The sequence below is a fragment of the Chiloscyllium punctatum genome, chromosome 1, assembly GCF_047496795.1.
Source record: "Chiloscyllium punctatum isolate Juve2018m chromosome 1, sChiPun1.3, whole genome shotgun sequence".
Lineage (NCBI taxonomy): Eukaryota > Metazoa > Chordata > Chondrichthyes > Orectolobiformes > Hemiscylliidae > Chiloscyllium > Chiloscyllium punctatum.
The window spans coordinates 164,001,710-164,022,523 of record NC_092739.1 but is presented as its reverse complement, the minus strand read 5'-3'; the positions used below and the strand labels follow the sequence as shown (position 1 = coordinate 164,022,523).

The 20,814-nt window shown below is 46.5% G+C and overlaps 1 protein-coding gene across 6 annotated transcripts in view; it reads left to right on the top strand.

Annotated features, from left to right (window-relative positions):
* The window catches only part of dysf (dysferlin, limb girdle muscular dystrophy 2B (autosomal recessive)), a 377,035-nt gene that overhangs the window by 297,315 nt on the left and 58,906 nt on the right, over positions 1 to 20,814 (top strand). For all 6 annotated transcript variants that reach the window (XM_072577935.1, XM_072577982.1, XM_072577963.1 and 3 more), the window contains 5 exons: positions 2,039 to 2,080; positions 7,048 to 7,149; positions 8,821 to 8,982; positions 10,915 to 11,083; positions 18,007 to 18,080. In XM_072577935.1, coding sequence (XP_072434036.1) covers positions 2,039 to 2,080; positions 7,048 to 7,149; positions 8,821 to 8,982; positions 10,915 to 11,083; positions 18,007 to 18,080 — 549 coding nt within the window. The remainder of the gene's footprint in view (positions 1 to 2,038; positions 2,081 to 7,047; positions 7,150 to 8,820; positions 8,983 to 10,914; positions 11,084 to 18,006; positions 18,081 to 20,814) is intronic.

Sequence of the window (20,814 nt, the reverse complement as noted above, 5' to 3'; positions counted from 1 at the left end):
GACCGACCTTGGGGAGTCAGAAGGTGGTGAGTTACTCACCGTGGTGGGATTCCTAGCCTCTGACCTGCTCTTGTATTCGCTGTCTTTCCATGGCTAGTCCAGTTGCGTTTCTGGTCAGTGGTAACCCCCATTTCCACCCCCCCCCCCACCCTCAGGATGTTGGTAGCAGGGAATTTGGTGATGGTAACACCATTTAATGACAAGGGACAAGGACAAAGATTGCAGGAGACACTCAGCGGTTCTGGGATAACAGTGGGAGAGTAAGGCAGAGTTAACATTTCAAGTTTCACCTTCCACTTCTCTGGAGGTCAAAGATAAACCATGTCCACAGGGACTCCATGTATGAAGGCAGGGGAAGAAGGTACCCAAGGTCTCCATCACCCTGATGACCACCTTTTTGGGTGGGGCTGCATCAAGCTGTGCATAGACACTCGGTATACAAACACCAAGTGTCACTACGGTATTGAGATTCTACCTGTCCCCGGAAGGGCCTGGCATCGCTGCTATGGAACGCTCCAAGGAGTTGGACTGTTCCATGTCACCTGCTCTTGGTGGAGAAAGCTGCAAAAAGAAGCCCATTTGACCGCAAGTTAGAATGGCCAGAGGAAGCGGTAGATGCAGGGACAGTTCTAACATTTAAAAGACATTAGGTCAGGTACATGGATAGGAAAGGTTGAGAGGGATGGGGGCAAAATGCTGGCAAATGGGACTAGTTCAGCTGAGAAAACCGGGTCAGCATAGACAAGTAGGGCCGAAGGGCCTGTTTCCTTGCTGTGTGACTCTATGACTGAGGGGGTGCAAGAGTGACGGCAGGAGGGGGATGATGGATGGAGTATTGAGTAGATGAGAGTTGAGGAATGGAGGACTGAGAGGACAGAAGGATGTAGAAGGCTTAGGGGGATGAGAGATGTAGGGGGCTGAGGGGGATGAGTGAGGTAGAGGGCTGAGGGCAAAAGGAGGGAGGTAGAGGGCTGAGGGGGATGAGGGAGGTAGAGGGCTGAGGGGGATGAGGGGTGTAGGGGGCTGAGGGGGATGAGGGAGATAGAGGGCTGAGGGGGATGAGTGAGGTAGAGGGCTGAGGGCGAAAGGAGGGAGGTAGAGGCCTGAGGGGAATGTGGGAGGTCGAGGGCTGAGGGGAAAATGAGGGAGGTAGAGGGCTGAGGAGGTTGAGAGATGTAGAGGGCTGAGGGGAATGAGGGAGGTAGAGGACTGAGGGGGATGAGAGATGCAGAGGGCTGAAGGAGGTAAAGGACTGAAGGGAATGTGGGAGGTCGAGGGCTGAGGGGAAAATGAGGGAGGTAGAGGGCTGAGGGGGTTGAGAGATGTAGAGGGCTGAGGGGAATGAGGGAGGTAGAGGACTGAGGGGGATGAGAGATGCAGAGGGCTGAAGGAGGTAAAGGACTGAAGGGAATGTGGGAGGTAGAGGGCTGAGGGGGATGAGAGAGGTAGAGGGCTGAGGGAGAAATGAGGGAGGTAGAGGGCTGAAGGGGATGAGGGAGGTAGAGGGCTGAGGGAGATGAGAGATGTAGAGGGCTGAGGGGAATGAGGGTGGTAGAGGACTGAGGGGGATGAGTGAGGTAGAGGGCTGAGGGGAATGAGGGAGGTAGAGGACTGAGGGGGATGAGGGAGGTAGAGGGCTGGGGGGATGAGAGAGGTAGAGGGCTGAGGGGAATGAGGGAGGTAGAGGGCTGAGGGGGATGAGGGAGGTAGAGGGCTGAGGGAGATAAAGAGCTGAAGGGGATGAGGGAGGTAGAGGGCTGAGGGAGATGAGGGAGGTAGAGGGCTGGGGGGATGAGGGAGGTAGAGGCCTGAGGGGGATGAGGGAGATAGAGGGCTGAGGGTGATGAGGGGTGAGGGATATAGGACTGAGGATGGTGGAATGAGGGGTGTACCAGTTTTGAGCGGGCCGCGTGTTGAAAGAGTCCACCATTTCTCCAGCATTTATTTCTCTTTTGTGTTTCCTGTACCTTTTGTTTTGCTGGTGGGTCTAACAATCTTCTCTCTGCTTCCTCCCTCCACAAATCTCCTCGCAATTCAGCTCCTCGTCCCGGATTTCCTCTGCGAGGGTCTGCTCCGATGGGTATATCTGCTCACCTTCTTCCTAGGCCTTTGTATCTGTATTTACCCTTTAATACTCTGTGTCATCGCTTGTCTCAATATACTGGGCTAGCAATGAATTGGAGGGAAAGTATATGGTGACATGAATCCTGCCTGATAGCTCCCTGAGCCGCCCTGAAATCATAACCATGCCCTCACTCTTTAACTAAACAAGACATTGTCTCCGATACCTAACTCTCTGTTGGTCAGTCTTGGTATCTCATTCTCCCCCATTTTCCTCTCCTTCCATTTACCTTTCCTGCTTTTTTCTATATTTAATGTCTCCCCTCTGACTGTTTTGTCCTCCATTTCCACTGCCCTTCCTGTTCCATCTCATTCTCGTTCTGTATCTAGTTTGTGGTTGCATCGTGTTCCCATTTCCCCACCTCCCCTGCCATCAACTCTTTGCTTCATTTTACTGCTCCACTCTCTGTCTCTCAGCACCATGGTTTATCGGTGTGTATATATGTCTGTGAATGTTTATGTACGTGAGTGGGTATATGTATGTCTGTTTGTGTGTGAGTGTGTATGTGAGTGTGTGTATGTGTGTGAGTGCGTGTGTGTGTCCATATGTGTGCATGTATGTAATTGTGTGTATCTGGATGTGTCTGAATGTGTATGTGATTGCGTGTGTGTCTGTGTGTGTGAGTGCGTGTGTGTGTATGAGTGTGTATCTGTATGTGTGCGTGTATGTGATTGTGTGTGTATCTGTATGTGTCTAAATGTGTATGTGATTGCGTGTGTTTGTGTGTATGTGTATGTGAGTGCATGTGAGTTGTCTGTATGTGTGTGAGTGTGTCTGTGTGTGTATGCGTATGTGTGTCTGTGTCTGTGTGTGTATGTGAGTGCATGTGAGTGTGTCTGTATGTGTATGTGTGTGTTTGTGAATTTGTGTGTGTGTGTCTCTGTGTGTATGTGAGTGCATGTGAGTGTGTCTGTATGTGTGTGTGTGTGTTTGTGAATTTGTGTGTGTGTGTCTCTGTGTGTATGTGAGTGCATGTGAGTGTGTCTGTATGTGTGTGTGTATGTGATTGTGTGTGTGTCTGTGTGTATGTGAGTGCACCTGTTTGTGTGTGTGTGATTGTGTGTGTGTCTGTTTGTGTGTGATTGTGTGTGTGTCTGTGTTTCAGTGTGCATGTGTGAGAGTACAAATGCATGTCTGAACATTTGTGTCAGTGTGTGTGTTTATATGTGTATGTGAGTGTGCCTGTGTTTGTGTGTAAAAGTGTGTCTGTCCTTGTGTGTGTGTGTGTCTGTTTATTTCTATGTGTCTGTGTATGTGTAAATGTGTGACAGAGATTGTGTGTGTGCGCTAGTGTGTGAGTGACAGTGAGTGTGTGAGACTTTATGTGGAAGTGTAGGTATGAGAGTGTGGATGTGAGAGATTGTGTGAGTGTGAGTGGGGGCAAGAGAGTGAATGTGAGACAGAGTGTGAGAGTTTGGGACTGGGTGTGAGAGAGTGAGTGTGAGACAGAGTCAGTATGGGTGTGAGAGAATAAGTGTGAGAGAGAGAGTCAGAGTGAGTGTGTGAGAGAGTTTGGTTGAGTATGAGAGAGAGTCAGTGTGAGTGTGAGACAGTGTGCATGTGAGAGAGAGAATGTCTGAGTGTGAGTGAGTCATTGTGAGTGTGAGAGTGTGGGAGATTGTGGGAGTGGGTGTGAGAGAGTGTGGGAGTGGGTGTGAAAGAGTGAGCGAGTGTATGCATATGATTGTGAGAGTGTGGGATTGGGGGTGAGAGAGTGCGTGAGAGTGTCAATGTGTGTGAGAGAGTGAGTGAGTGTGTCAGTATGTGTGAGAGTGTGGGTGTGAGAGAGTGTGTGAGTGAGTGTGTGTGAGAGTGTGGGTGTGAGTGTGTGTGAGTGTGGGTGTGAGAGAGTGAGTCAGTGTGTGAGTGTGTGTGACAGTGTGGGTGTGAGAGAGTGAGTGAATGTGTGTGAGAGTGTGGATGTGAGAGAGTGAGTGAGTGAGTGTGAGAGTGTGAGAGTGTGTGTGAGTGTGGATGTGAGAGAGTGAGTCAGTGTGTGAGTGTGTGTGACAGTGTGGGTGTGAGAGTGAGTGAGTGTGTGTGAGAGTGTGGGTGTGAGTGAGTCAGTGTGTGAGTGTGTGTGACAGTGTGGGTGTGAGAGTGAGTGAGTGTGTGTGAGAGTGTGGGTGTGAGAGAGTGAGTGTGTGAGAGTGTGGATGTGAGAGATTGAGTGAGTGTGTGTGAGAGTGTGGGTGTGAGAGAGTGTGTGAGTGTGTGAGAGAGTGTGGATGTGAGAGAGTGTGTGAGTGTGTGAGAGAGTGTGGATGTGAGAGAGTGAGCGAGTGTGTGAGTGTGTGAGAGAGTTTGGATGTGAGAGAGTGAGTGTGTGAGTGTGTGAGAGAGTGTGGATGTGAGAGAGTGAGTGAGTGAGTGTGTGTGAGGGTGTGGGTGTGAGAGAGTGTGTGAGTGTGTGTGAGAGTGTGGGTGTGAGAGAGTGTGTGAGTGTATGAGTGAGTGTGTGAGAGAGTGAGTGTGTGTGTGAGTGAGTGTGTGTGAGAGTATAGGTGTGAGAGAGTGGGTAAGTGTGAGAGTGTGGATGTGAGAGAGTGAGTGAATGTGTGTGAGAGTGTGGATGTGAGAGAGTGAGTGAGTGAGTGTGAGAGTGTGGGTGCGAGAGAGTGTGTGAGTGTGGATGTGAGAGAGTGAGTCAGTGTGTGAGTGTGTGTGACAGTGTGGGTGTGAGAGTGAGTGAGTGTGTGTGAGAGTGTGGGTGTGAGTGAGTCAGTGTGTGAGTGTGTGTGACAGTGTGGGTGTGAGAGTGAGTGAGTGTGTGTGAGAGTGTGGGTGTGAGAGAGTGAGTGTGTGAGTGTGTGTGAGAGTGTGGATGTGAGAGATTGAGTGAGTGTGTGTGAGAGTGTGGGTGTGAGAGAGTGTGTGAGTGTGTGAGAGAGTGTGGATGTGAGAGTGTGAGTGTGTGAGAGAGTGTGGATGTGAGAGAGTGAGCGAGTGTGTGAGTGTGTGAGAGAGTTTGGATGTGAGAGAGTGAGTGTGTGAGTGTGTGAGAGAGTGTGGATGTGAGAGAGTGAGTGAGTGAGTGTGTGTGAGGGTGTGGGTGTGAGAGAGTGTGTGAGTGTGTGTGAGAGTGTGGGTGTGAGAGAGTGTGTGAGTGTATGAGTGAGTGTGTGAGAGAGTGAGTGTGTGTGTGAGTGAGTGTGTGTGAGAGTATAGGTGTGAGAGAGTGGGTAAGTGTGAGAGTGTGGATGTGAGTGAGTGAGTGAGTGTGTGTGAGGGTGTGGGTATGAGAGAGTGTGTGAGTGTGTGTGAGAGTGTGGGTGTGAGAGAGTGTGTGAGTGAGTGTGAGAGTGTGGGTGTGAGAGAGTGTGTGAGTGTGTGAGAGAGTGAGTGTGTGAGAGTGTGGGTGTGAGAGAGTGTGTGAGTGTGTGAGAGAGTGAGTGTGTGAGAGTGTGGGTGTGAGAGAGTGTGTGAGTGAGTGTGAGAGTGTGGGTGTGAGAGAGTGTGTGAGTGTGTGTGAGAGTGTGGGTGTGAGAGAGTGTGTGAGTGTGTGAGAGAGTGAGTGTGTGAGAGTGTGGGTGTGAGAGAGTGTGTGAGTGAGTGTGAGAGTGTGGGTGTGAGAGAGTGTGTGAGTGTGTGAGAGAGTGAGTGTGTGAGAGTGTGGGTGTGAGAGAGTGTGTGAGTGAGTGTGAGAGTGTGGGTGTGAGAGAGTGTGTGAGTGTGTGTGAGAGTGTGGATGTGAGAGAGAGAGTGAGTGAGTGTGTGTGAGAGTGTGGGTGTGAGAGAGTGTGTGAGTGTGAGAGTGTGGATGTGAGAGAGTGAGTGAGTGTGTGTGAGAGTGTGGATGTGAGAGAGTGAGTGAGTGAGTGTGTGAGGGTGTGGGTGTGAGAGAGTGTGTGAGTGTGTGAGAGAGTGAGTGTGTGAGAGTGTGGGTGTGAGAGAGTGTGTGAGTGAGTGTGAGAGTGTGGGTGTGAGAGAGTGTGTGAGTGTGTGAGAGAGTGTGGGTGTGAGAGAGTGTGTGAGTGTGTGTGAGAGTGTGGATGTGAGAGAGAGAGTGAGTGAGTGTGTGTGAGAGTGTTGGTATGAGAGAGTGTGTGAGTGTGTGTGAGAGAGTGAGTGAGTGTGTTTGAGAGTGTGGGTGTGAGAGAGTGTGTGAGTGTGTGTGAGAGTGTGGGTGTGAGAGAGAGAGTGAGTGAGTGTGTGTGAGAGTGTGGGTGTGAGAGAGTGAGTGAGTGAGTGTGTGAGGGTGTGGGTGTGAGAGAGTGTGTGAGAGTGTGGGTGTGAGAGAGTGTGTGAGTGAGTGTGAGAGTGTGGGTGTGAGAGAGTGTGTGAGTGTGTGAGAGAGTGTGGGTGTGAGAGAGTGTGTGAGTGTGTGTGAGAGTGTGGATGTGAGAGAGAGAGTGAGTGAGTGTGTGTGAGAGTGTTGGTATGAGAGAGTGTGTGAGTGTGTGTGAGAGTGTGGGTGTGAGAGAGTGAGTGAGTGTGTTTGAGAGTGTGGGTGTGAGAGAGTGTGTGAGTGTGTGTGAGAGTGTGGATGTGAGAGAGAGAGTGAGTGAGTGTGTGTGAGAGTGTGGGTGTGAGAGAGTGAGTGAGTGAGTGTGTGAGGGTGTGGGTGTGAGAGAGTGTGTGAGTGTGTGTGAGAGTGTGGATGTGAGAGAGAGAGTGAGTGAGTGTGTGTGAGAGTGTGGGTGTGAGAGAGTGTGTGAGTGTGAGAGTGTGCATGTGTATGCTGCCTCTGTGTGGGAGCTGTGGGGGTCTTGTCCTACCTGGATAGTGCTGCTCAGTAACAAACCTGGATGGAGTGATGAGCATTTCCTTTGATGGCTGCTTTTTAATCCAGCTGCCCCCACCCCAGATGTCTGCTTTTCTGGTTTGCACGTCGGCTTTGAGCGTGTCGTAACCTCACTGAGTGGGACATTCCCCAGACCCCACTAATTCCTCTCTCTCTCCCTCTCTTTGCCACCTTTCACTAGGAGGACGATACAGACCTGCCTTACCCACCCCCACAGCGGGAACCCAATATCTACATGGTGCCTCAGGGGATTAAACCCATTCTGCAACGTACTGCCATTGAGGTGGGTGTTCACAAGTCTGTCTCTTTCGCTGGCGGATCAACAAGATTGGATTGGGTTGTTTATACTGGAGCAAGGATCAGACCAGAACGTCAGTATCATCTCCACTTTATTGCCAACAATTCCCCCTTCCAGCTTTGCAACGTCAGGTCCCTCCACAGTCTTCCTCAGTTCTCAAGAGAAAATGGTCCTGAACAAGATAAGCTCTCAGTTCTGGTATCACATTATGAACCACCTCCAAATCCTCTCCCTCCTTTTCTGAATAACATAGAGTCGAGAACTGTTCAGGTGTGATTCAATTCAATTTCTACACAAGTTCAGTTTAATTTTGATGATTTCTAATTCTAGTATTGATTTCCAGTGTCATGTTTGCTTTTCAATGGCCTTCCTAAAATGTGCTGTTAGTGAAATGTAGACATCTACATCCCCAGCTCCTATATCCCAATCTATTCTCCAAACATCCTGAAACCCTCCTTCTGAATCATACCAAATTACGCTGCCTCACATATTTCTATACTGAGGTTAATATTCAGTAAGGTTTGTGTTTCTTGACATACGTCATTTATCTGGTTTTACTCAGAACAATGCAATTATGGCTCAGGTTCTAAATTGAAAGAGTTTATTTATAGAACTTTAAACATCTCAGAACCTTACAGAAGTCTTAGCATGTCCCAAGATTTCCCCAGAGTCTTCACTGTGAGTCAGCCATTTGACACTCCATCTTTCCATACAGTGTACTCTTACTAATGCTCCATCCACAGACTAAAGCAGTCAAGTAATGTACAAGCATCAGTGATCAGACTGGAGCAATCGTACCCAGTCTGCGCATTTATTCGTGTGTCCCTACATTTTATTGCAGTCCTCCTCTGTGTCAACTACACTCCCAAATGCTGTGTCATCCATAAATTATGAAGCTGTCTTTCTGAATGCAAGAGTCTGCATTGTTTCTGTAAATGATGGATAATACCAACCCCAGTACTGCTCCTAGTGGATCCTCACATCCCGTTGTCCAATATTACACGTCTTTCCCATTTTCCATTCCTATTACACTTTATTCCTTTTCTAGTTCAGTTTCAGTACAACTATTAGATATTCCCAGAGGTGGATTAACCTTGTCTCTCGAGGATTGTGTGTTCATCTCTGGAACGGGGAGGCAGTGGTCTAGTGGTACTATCGCCGGTAATGTTCTCAGGACCTGAATTCAAATCCCGCCATGACAGATGGTAGAACTTGAATTCAATAAAAAGCTGGAATTCGTGGTGACCGTGAATCCATTGTCAATCGGTGGGAAAACCCATCTGGTTCACTAATGTCCTTCAGGGAAGGAAACTACCGTCCTTACCTGGTCTGGCCTACACGTGACTCCAGACCCACAGCAACATGGTTGATTCTTAACTGCTCTCTGGGTAATTAGGGATGGGCAATAAATGCTGGCCTGGTCAGTAAGCTTCATTTTTGTAATCAACAATAGGTTGTAATCCTTACATGGAATTTTACAGCATAGGAACAGACCATTCGGCCCGATGGGTCCATGCTAGTGCTTATAGAGTACAGCAGCCTCTTCCTGCCTCTCCTCATCTCGCCTGTTCAAATTACGGCCACGCAGTCTGAGGGTGGTTCAGTTAGGACCGCACCATTGTCCTCATTTATTGATGGCCTGTGAATCTCCCGTAGGTTCTAGCCTGGGGTCTGAGGAACCTGAAGAGCTACCAACTAGCGAGTGTGTCTTCTCCCAGCCTCATCGTGGAGTGTGGAGGTCAGATGGTGCAGTCCTCAGTCATTAAAAATGCCAAGAAGAATCCAAACTTCAGCACGTCCGTTCTGTTCATGGAGGTGGTAAGCTGTCCCTGTATTCCAACAATCCTTAATGAGGAAGGAGTTCAGGTGATGGAGGGAGTATGGTGAAAGTTTACCACACTGATTCCTGGGATGGGAGGGCTGATCTATGAAGAAAAATGGGATCAGTTAGGAATCTACTCAGTGGAGTTTAGAAGCATGAGGGGTGATCTTGTTGAAACATATTGGGTTCTTAAGGAGCTTGGCAAGATACTTACAGAATGGATGCTTCCCCTCAAGGGGGAGTCTACTACCAGAGGGCATAGTTTCGGGATAAGGGTGCATCAATTTAAGACGCAGATGAGGAGGAATTTCTTTTCTCAGAGGGCTGTGGGTCTTTGGAACTACTTGGCCCAGAGAGAGCTGTGGGGGCAGAGTCCTTGTGTATATTTAAGGCTGAGATAGATGCTTGATCAGTCAGGGAATCAAAGATTGCGGGAAAAGGCAGGAAAGTAGATGTGAGGAATGTCGGATCAGCCATGATTCTATTGAATGGCCGAACAGCCCACTCCTGTTCCTGTTTCTTATGGTCTTCAATCTACTGTCCTTACCTGGTCTGGCCTTCTATGTGACTCCAGGCCAACAGCAAGGTGGTTGACTCTTAATTGCCCTCTGGGAATGGGCAATAAATGTTGGTCCAGTGGCAATGCCCATATGCCGTGAAAGAATAAAGGGGAAATGAATTGTGAAGAGAGTTAGCATTTCAGTTGATGTCCTTTCATTATAACTGGGAGAAGTTAGAGGTGTCATTCACTTTACATGAGTATAAGGACAGGGCAACTGGGATAGTGAGGGGTAGAAACAGGTAAAAGGAATGTCTGTGACCCAGGAGAAGTGGAGTCACAGGTCAACAGAGCAGTGAGGAATGCTTTTGGCACACTGGCCTTCATTATTCAGGGCACTGAGTGTAGAAGTTGGGAAGTGATGTTGCTGTTGTACAGGATGTTAGTGAGGCTGCAGTTGGAGTATTGTGTTCAGTTTTGGTCACCTTGCTGTAGGAAGGATATTATTAAACTGGAAAGAGTGCAGAAGAAATTTACGAGGATGTTGCCAGGACTGAACGGTCTGAGTTATAGGGAGAGGTTGGACAAGTGAGAACTTTTTCTTTAGAGCGTGGGAAACTGAGGGAGGAATCTTATCGAGGTTATAAGATCATGAGAGGGTGGATTTGCCCAGGGTTGGGGAATCAAGGACTAGAGGGCATCAGTTTAAGGTTCAAGGGGAAAGAATAAAAGGGAACCTGAGGGGCAACCTTTTTATACAGAGGGTGGTGCACATATGGAATGAGCTGCTATTGGAAGTGGGTAAATGCCATTAATAACATGGCACTTAGACAAATACATGGATAGGAAAGGATTAGAAGGATATGGGCCAAGTGCAGGGAAATTGGGTTAGTGTGGATGGCCATTTTGGTCGGTATGGGCCGAAGGGCCTGCCTTCGTGCTGTAGGACTCTATGACTCTATCTATGACTAAGTTGAATCAAGAAAGGGATAATGTGTAAGACAAAGGAGATGCTAATGGGACAGCAACAACTTCAGAAATGGGTCCGGAGGAGTTAATAACAAGACAAAGCAGGGAGAGTAGGCCATTCAGCCCACTGAGTTTGCTCTGCCATTCCATGAGGTTGTGGCTGGCCTGGTAATCCTCAACTCCACTTTCTTTCCTGCCTGTTCCCCATAACTCCTGATCCCGGAACTGATTAGCAATCTGTCTCTCTCAGCCTTGCTGTCTGAAGTCAATGGGAGTAATAGTTGCGATATGAAATTGTGGAATTCTGCCTGGAGTCCAGAAAGCAGTAAAATGCCTTTGAAAGGTGAGGTGCTGTTGCTGAAGGTAACTTTGAACAACGTAGGAGGGCAGAAACTGTCTGAAGGTATTTCAATGATGCTTTAAATCTTTTTTTAATTGATTCCCTCACCCCCCCCACCAGCGTTTACCAAAAGAGGAGCTGTACTGCCCACCCATCACTGTCAAGGTGATTGATAACAGGCAGTTTGGAAGACGACCTGTTGTAGGACAGTGCACCATCAGGTCCTTGGCAGATTTCTACTGTGATCCTTACACAGAGAGGAGGGACTCTGCTGCTGCTCTGCAGTCTGGTAAGAGGACTCTCGGCTTTCCAATGGACATGCAAGGAGAGCGGCAAGGTTTTTACCACACAGGAAGGCGTCACAGTGCACAGACTGAGCCACAGCCAGAGTTAGGTTGGGGCTGAAAACTCTGGGGTATGGGACTGATAACCTTTCAGAGATGTGGTGCACACTCTGCAGATTTAGGGACCCTGCTGCCATTATTTTCGGGCCTGGACACTTCCATCTGTGTCCTTTCTCTCTCTATTCTGTGAGACTGAGTCTCTCATCAATGAGATTGTTTCCGTTTATGTGATGACACACACACACACACACACAAACACACACACACACTATCCACAACACCATGGAGGACTTCCCTACAATTCTACAAATACCAGCAGATGTTTTCGATCTCTGGAGAGGCTAGATATGGTTTTTGTGTAACATCGCATGCAAAAATATCAATGCCTCTGACAGTGCAGCACACCCTCAATCCTACACCCTCAATGAGCACTAGGTGGACTCAAAGTACTTCTGGAGTGGCTGTGAGCCCATACCCTTCAGACCTAGAGGTAGCAGTGACTGACCAGATCATGGTTGATAACTAAGGTGGGCAGCAACAATGAATGTGACTTTCCTATTCAGAAACGGAGGGAGACTGAGGGTTGGAAACTACAGGCCAGCTAGCTTAACATCAGCTGTAGAGAAGATATTATTGAAAGTGAGTCAGCAGGGCATGTAGAGGAGTTCAAGGCAGAGTCAACATGCTTTTGTGAAAGGAAAACCATGTTTTGCTAATTTATTGGAGCCCTTTGAGGAATTAACTTGTTCAGTAGATAAAGGGGAACCAGTGGATGGAGAGTATTTTTATTTCCAGAAGGTATTTGATAAGGGGTCATGTCGAAGGTCATTGTCGAAAATAAAACCTCATGATGTGAAGGGTAACATATAAACATGGACAGTAGATTTGCTGGTTACCAGGAAGCAGAGAGGAAGAATAGATTTTTTGATTGGTAGCTAATGTGCCACAGGGGTCAGTGCTGGGACCACAAGTTTGTACAAATGATAGAAACGATGAAGGGACCAAAGAGCTGGTTGCTGAAGTGGCCAATGACCACAAAGAGAAATAAGATTCTAGAACTTGAGGGCACTGTTAAAATAATCCATCATTTACATAACTCAGAGATCAGGAGAACCATTTTTCTGAGTGTTTTGAACTCGTGTCCTCGAAAGGCAATCAAAGCAGAAACATTGAGAATGTTTAAGGAAGAGTTTCTTGATAAGCAAAGGGGTGAAAGATCATTGAATGGACTTGGGAAGACCAGTGACCTTCTGGTATGATCATTAGACTATTAATCCAGAAACCCAAAGTAATGTTCTTGGCATCTGATGTTAAAATTCTGCCATGGTAGACAGTGGATTCTGGAATAAAGAGTCTCATAGTGACCATGAAATTGTTTCAGGGGAAGAAAAGAATCTTCTGGTTCATTAATGTGGGAAGGAATCTGCCATCCTTACCTGGTCTGGCCTACATGTGACTCCCTAATTGCCCAGAGGACAGTTAAGAGTCGACCACATTGCTATGAGTCTGGCCTACATGTGACTCCAGGCCCTTAGCAACATGGCTGACTCTTAACCCCCCACTGGGCAATGAGGGATGGGCAGTAAATGCCGGCCTAGCCAGTGATGCCAAACTTGGAGTTTAAAGGATAGTCACAGTCTTATTGAACAACTGAGACGGGTGAGTGGCCTACTCCTTTCCTGATTCAGTGCTGAGAGATGATGCAGATTCAAGGGAGAATAAGGTTGAATCTGATTGGGTGGCAATTAGAAATCATACAAAGAAAAGGTCACTGGGACCATCACTCCTGGGGCTGGCAATAAACAAAGAAATAACTAATGCCTGTAAAAATGGTACAGCAATTATCATGGGGGATCTTTAATCTACATGTCGATTGGTCGAATCTGGCTGGTCGGGGTAGCCTTGAGGAGGAGGTCTTTGAGTGCATCTGCAATAGTTTTCTCGAAGCAACAAGGGAGCAAGCTATCTTAGATCTGGTCCTGTGTAAAGAGACAGGAATAATTAATGACCTCATAGTTAGGGATCCTCTTAGAAGGAGCGATCACAGTATGGTTGAATTTAGAATACAGATGGAGAGTGTGAAGATAAAATCCAATACTAGGGTCCTGTGCTTAATCTTTGAAGGTTGCCACTCAGGTGGATAGAGTTTGTAAGAAGGCCTATGGAGTATTATCGTTCATTAGCAGAGGGATTGAATTCAAGAGTCGTGAAGTGATGTTGCAGCTGTACAGGACTTTGGTTAGGCCACAGTTGGAGTACTGTGTGCAGTTCTGGTCGCCTCACTTTAGGAAAGATGTGGAAGCTTTGGAGAGGGTGCAGAGAAGATTTACCAGGATGTTGCCTGGAATGGAAAGTAGGTCGTACGAGGATAGGTTGAGAGTTCTCGGCCTTTTCTCGTTGGAACGGCGAAGGATGAGGGGTGACTTGATAGAGGTTTATAAGATGATCAGAGGAATAGATAGAGTAGACAGTCAGAAACTTTTACCCCGGGTACAACAGAGTGTTACAAGGGGACATAAATTTAAGGTGAAGGGTGGAAGGTACAGGGGAGATGTCAGGGGTGGGTTCTTTACCCAGAGAGTGGTGGGGGCATGGAATGCGCTGCCCGTGGGAGTGGTAGAGTCAGAATCATTGGCGACCTTTAAGCGGCATTTGGATAGGTACATGGATGGGTGCTTAATCTAGGTTAGAAGTTCGGCACAACATCGTGGGCCGAAGGGCCTGTTCTGTGCTGTATTGTTCTATGTTCTATGTTCTATGTTCTAAACAAAGGAGACTCAAATAGGATGAGGTGGGAGTTGGCTAAAGTAGACTGGAAGCAAAGACTTCATGGTGGGACAGTTGAAGAGCAGTGGAGGACTTTCAAAGCAATTTTTCAAAGTGCTCAGCAGAACTATACTCCAGTGAAAAGGAAGGACTGTAGGAAAATGTAGATTTTTTTGAGAGCATTGGAGGCTGCAGTGGTAGGGAGGGAAGGTGGTTGGGGAGTGACATGATACAAGGATATAAAATTATAAGAGACATGGATAGGGTGGACAGTCGGAGACTTTGTCCCAGGGTAAAAATGTCAAATACTAGGGGGGGGGTGTAGGTTTCAGGATGGGACCATTCGCCACAGCAGATTCGCCACCACTGATTAGCCACCGCCCATTGGCCACTGAAGACGGTTCACCACCACAAATAGAAGTATATACAATATTGGATGAAGCCCATCAAGTCTTTTTGCTAAAATACAATATACCTGAGAGAATAAAATAGGGGCTATGTTGAACGTACCATCCACAAACCATGTCGATTCTGCTAAATGATGTATCCAAGATTCCCTACCAAATATGATTATATGATTACTTCTTTGACCATCCAATATTGTATATGCTTCTACCAAATAAGCAGCGTTCAACGTATGTATGCATGTTTGAAATGGTGACGTCCTTGGTACCTAATCCCAGACCACAGTATATCCATTGTGACTTTAAGCAGACAGCTGTCAGTGCTCTCCTGAAGTTAGAATTAGGGGCTGTTTCTTTCAGTTGGCACAAAGTATGTATAGACATATTGCTGTAGTTGGAGCAACTCATCAATACAACACCGATTTTGGTTATGCTTTAAAAGCAAAAACGATAATTGCTTTGGCTTTTATCTTTATAAATAAAAAGCGCATAACTATCAAATGAACTAAAATTTCATTGTTTAATATTAATGTAAGATTTTACTGCCATTATAAAGATTTTTAAAATATATTTCCTTTTTCTGGTTAAAGTTTGTAACTCATTTTTATATATATAAACCTATAAAATGATATTTATTTTACCTCTTTTTATCAGTATGTAGTGTATAGTTGTATAAATAAAGGGGGCTGGGAAATAATAAAGAACAGGTGGGAGGAAAAACAATCAGTACGTATATATGTTACTGGTGGTGAATAGTCGCCAGAGGTCAAACGACCCCACTGGAGAAACGCTGGTGGAGAACTGGCAGTGGCTAATCAGCGGCAGGGAATCTGCCGCGGCGACTTGTCACCAACCCGTAGGTTTAAGGTGAGGGGGAATGTCTAAAGGTGTTGTGAGAGGCAGGTTTTTTTCGACCGAGGTGCCTGGAATGCACTGGCAGGGGAGGTGGTAGAAGCCGGGACAATATAAATGTTCAAGGGGCATTTAGACAGACAAATGAACAGGCAGGGAATAGAGGGGTATAGGCCATGCCGAAGCAGATAGGATTAGTTTCGGATCATGTTCAGCACAGGCGTGTGGGCCAAGGCACCTCTTCCTATGCTCTACTGCTCTGTGTTGAATTAGAATCGATTTGCCTTATATTGAGTTGAACCAAAAACTTTAGGACATAGAACATAGAACAATACGGCGCAGAACAGGCCCTTCAGCCCTCAATGTTGCACTGACCTGTGAACTAATCTAAGCCCATCCCCCTACACTATCCCATCATCATCCATGTGCTTATCCAAGGCTTGTTTAAATCTCCCTAACGTGGCTGAGTTGACTACATTAGCAGGTAGGGCATTCCACACCCTCACCACTCTCTGCGTAAAGAACCTGCCTCTGACATCTGTCTTAAATCTATCACCCCTCAATTTGCAGCTATACCCCCTCATACAAGGAGATGTCATCATCCTAGGAAAAAGACTTTCACTGTCTACCCTATCTAATCCTCTGATCATCTTGTATGTCTCCATCAAATCCCCTCTTAGCCTTCTTCTCTCCAATAAGGACAGACCCAAGCCCCTCAGCCTTTCCTCATAAGACCTTCCCTCCAGACCAGGCAACATCCTGGTAAATCTCCTCTGCACCTTTTCCAATGCTTCCGCATCCTTTCTGTAATGGGTCAACCAGAACTGCACACAATATTCCAAGTGCGACCGCACTAGCATTTTGTATAGTTGCAGCATAACATTACGTCCCTGGAACTTAATCCCTTTACCAATAAAACCTATCAACCTGGGTGGCAACTTTCAGAAATCTATGTACATGTACATGAAATCTATGTACTTGGTAGTGCACATCCACACTACCAAGAATCTTTCCATTGACCCAGTATTCTGCCTTCCTGTTATTCTTCCCAAAGTGCATCACCTCACATTTATCTGCATTGAACTCCATTTGCCACCTCTCAGCCCAATTCTGCAGTTTATCCAAGTCCCCCTGAAACCTGTAACATTCTTCCACACTGTCCACTACTCCACTGACTTTAGTGTCATCTGCAAATTTACTAATCCATCCACCTGTGCCTGCGTCTAAGTCATTTATAAAAATGACAAACAGCAGTGGTCCCAAAACAGACCCTTGTGGCACACCACTAGTAACCGAACTCCAGGCTGAATATTTTCCATCAATCACCACTCGCTGCCTTCTTTCAGAAAGCCAGTTTCTAATCCAAACTGCTAAATCACCCTCAATTCCATGCCTCTGCATTTTCTCCAACAGCCTACCATGTGAAACCTTATCAAAGGCTTTACTGAAGTCCATGTATACCACGTCAACTGCCCTACCCTCATCTACATGCTTGGTCACCTTCTCAAAAAACTCAATAAGATTTGTGAGACACAATCCGCCTTCGACGAAAACATGTTGACTATCTCCAATCAAATTGTTGCTTGTGAGATGATTATAAATCCTATCTCTTATAGTCCACAACAGAAATAAGGCTCACTGGTCTATAATTACCTGGGTCATCTCTGCTGCCCTTTTTGAACAAGAGCGCAGGATGTGCAATCCTCCAGTCCTCTGGTACTAAATCTGTAGACAATGATGACTCAAAGATCAAGGCCAAAGGCTCAACCATCTCCTCCCTAGCTTCCCAGAGAATCCTTGGATAAATCGCATCCGGCCCAGGGGACTTATCTACTGTCACACCTCCTAGAATTGATAACATCTCCACCTTACTAACCTCAATCCTTTCAAGTCTAATACCCGTATCTCAGTCTCCTCCTCTATGATATTCTTCTTTTCCTGAGTGAAGACAGAGGATAAATATTCATTTAGCACCTCACCGATCTCCTCACACACAACTTCCCACTTCTGTCTTTGACTGGCCCTATTCCTAGCCTAGTCATTCTTTTATTCCTCACAAACCTGTAGAAAGCTTTAGGGTTCTACTTTATTCTTCCTTTGGGGTAATTGTTCCCTGACACACTCTCCACGACAATGCCTCAACTAATCAGAATCCATGTGCTTTCTCATGTACTCATGTTTATGGGTGGCACAGTAGCACAGTACCAGGGACCCGGGTTCAATTCCCGCCTCAGGCAACTGTCAGTGTGGAGTTTGCACATTCTCCCTGTGTCTGTGTGGTTTTCCTCCAGGTGCTCTGGTTTCCTCCCACAATCCAAAAATGTGCAGGTTAGGTGAATTGGCCATGCTAAATTGCCCGTAGTGTTAGGTGAAGGGATAAACGTAGGTGGGTTGTTCTGCGGATGGTCAGTGTGGACTTGTTGGGCCAAAAGGCCTGTTTCCACATTGTAAGTAATCTAATCACCTATCCATGTGACATAAATTGTCATTGCTTTTGAGATTTGGCATTCTTGTGATTGTGTCCTGATGAGTGCCAACCAGAATGTTCCAATATAGCAAGTTACTTTTCCTAGCATTAACCTATATACTGAGGTGATGCAAGCTTCAAGGATGAGGGATATCTGGGCCATGATGTCCCACTGAAAACCAAACCCAGTTTAAAAAAAAAGTCCCATTCTTCTTCTTCCAGCCTGAATGTCTTTGCCCGTATTAAGAATGGGAACTTTCTATGTAAACTGGTCACGTTGTAATGCCACCTTCCCACCAGTGGTGGCACTGCCTGTGCTTTCATGTGACTGTAAATTGGAGGCAGCCATTAGCTTAGACCGTCTATTCTCTCTCTGCAGATGAACGAAGTCCCTCATTCCGGGATGATGTGCTGATTGATATCGATGACAGGCAACCTCTGATCGCGAGCCAGGTAAGTGTATCCTTCCACTCTCAAACAGAACAATTCTTGGCCGTCTGTTTGTCTGTGATATCCATATTTATCTCTGCTGAGGCTCGAATCCATCTCTGTCAGTACAACTCAGTTTTTTTAACCAAAGATGTGCCGTTTGATGTTTCTGTGTCTCTTCTTGGTTTCGGTTACTGTTCATTGGTTTCGGTTTGACTTTATTGATTAAGTGGACAGGAAGTCATAAAGAAAAGAAAACAAAGCTTGTGGAGTGCCATGTCCTTTATTAACTTACATTGCCATCAGCTTCAATTTGTGTCTAATCTCTGCTCTGGTCAAACGTCTCGTCATTGATTAATAACCCAACATTACAGAACAGTTGATTTCCCCAGCGCTCATGCAGTGAAATCTCAGCTAAAAACGTTGTTCACGTTAACTGGGGAAAAGGAAAAAGCCTTGTATTTCCAGATTGACATTTCCAAGACATCCTGAAAATCTCTACAGCCAATGAAACTCTTCTGAAGTGTTGTTACAGGAAAAGCAGCAACCAATTTGCACACAGCAAGCTTTCACAGACAGCCTTGTTATAGTGACCGTGTGATCAGTTTTGGTTCAGCCACATTCGTAATAGTGTTTTCTGTTTCAATTTCACCTGTAGTTCACACACTGGGCCTCTGAGACACAAGGTTCCATGTTCCAAATCCCACACTAGGGAAACATCAACTCTTCTACAGGAAGGGTAATATTACATTAGAAACAGCGCAGAAAAGATTGACTGGGATGCTACCTGAACTGGAAGGTTTGAGTTAAAGGGAGAGGCTGGATAGCTGGGTCCTTTTTTCCCCTGAACTGTATGGGATCTTATAGAGATCTAGAAAATCATTAGACATACAGATAAGCTTTTCCCCATGGTAAGGGAGTCTAAAACTGGAGGGCGTAGATTTAAGGTGAGAGGGGAGAGATACAAAAGGGTGCTGGGGGCAATGTTTTCACACAAAGGGTAGTGTGTGACTGGAACGAGCTGCCAGAGGTACTCGTGGAAGTGAGTACAATTTTGTCATTTAAGAAACATTTAGGTTGGCACATGGATGGGACAGGTATGGAGGGATGTGGGCCCAATGCAGGCAAATGGGAGGAGTTTAATTGTGAAAACTGAGGGTGGCAGGGGCCTGTTTCCATGTTATCGACCTTGATGATTCTGTGACTCTGTGACTGAAGGAGGTAGTACGCTGTCAGAGATGCTGAGATTGGGAGGAAATGTTCAAAGAATCATAGAATTGTTTCGCTGCAACGGTGGCCACTTGGCCCCTCAGGCCTGTTCCGCTTCTATTCCCTGATACCAATCTCCTGTCTTGTCCCCACAGCCCCACACACCGTTTCTATCAGAATAATCATCCAATTCCTCAGCTGAACCTGCCTCCACCACTTTTCCAGTCAGTGCCTCCCATATGCTAACTACTCGCCGAGTGAGAAAGTGTTTTCCTCACATCATCCTTGCTTCGTTTGCACAGCTATGCCCCTCTCGTTCTTGTTTCTTTCTCGAGCAGGAACTTCTCCCTGTCTACTCTCTCCAGCTCACCCATGATTCTGAAAACCTCCATCAGATCTCCTCTCAGCCTTCTCTCCAGGGAGAACAGTCCCAACCTTCTCAATCTATCCTCATCTCTGCAGTTTCTCATCCCTGGAACCATTCGTGTCAATGGTTTCTGGACCCTCTGTCCAATGTGTTCATATCTTTCTGATAATGTGGTGCTCACAAATACACATCCCACTCTAATGTTAATTCAGCACGCCAATTGAGGTCTAACAAGTGTCTGGTACAAGTTCAACATTATCTCCTTGCTCTTGTTCTCCATGAAGTGGATGTAGAAAATTCCGTGACCCTATTTTGTGGAGGAACAGGAGAGCTTTCCATGGCATCTAGGTCACCATTTATTCTCCAATCCACATCACCAAAACAGATGATCTGGCCACTGTCCCATTTGTGGGAGCTTGCTGTGTGCAAATTTGAAGAGAAGGCAATGACCTTGAGGTCTTATCGCTAGATAATTAATACAGCAACCCAGATGATGGAATTTACATTCAATAAAAATCTAGAATTAAGAGTCCAACAATGAACATGTAAATGTTGACGATTGTCAGGAAAAATCCATTTAGTTCATTAATGTCTTTGAAGGACCATTCTACCTGGTCTGACCTGCATATGGCTCCAGAACCACAATGATATGGTTGAGTCTTGACTGCTCTCTGGGATGGGCAGTGATTGCTGGGCCAGCCAGTGATGCCCACATCCTGTAATTGACGTGGTGTGGGTATCACAGAGCCATGGCTGCAAGGGAACCAGGGCTAGGAATTAAATATCCAAGGATACGTGTCCGATCAAAATGACAGGCAGATGGACAGAGGAAGCAGAGTTGGCTTGTTAGTAAGAAATGGAATTAAATCGACAGCAAGAAGTGATATTGAGTCGGAAGGTGTAGAATCTGTGTGGGTAGAGTTGGGGAGCCACAAGCAAGGAAAGACCCTGATGGTAGTAAAATGCACATGGGTGTGGTTAGGCCAGGGTGGTTTGTCACTTCTTGGTGCACAGTAGATCCTTGGAACAGATTCCCAGCTGATGCCATGAATGTTGACTCAGGGCATGTGCTCACAAGGGATCTGGATCAGTTCAAATCTGAGCACCTCTTGGAATAGTTAGATGGATCCCAGGTAACATTATCATGGTCAGTGGAGTACAGGACTTGCTCTCAGTTAATTG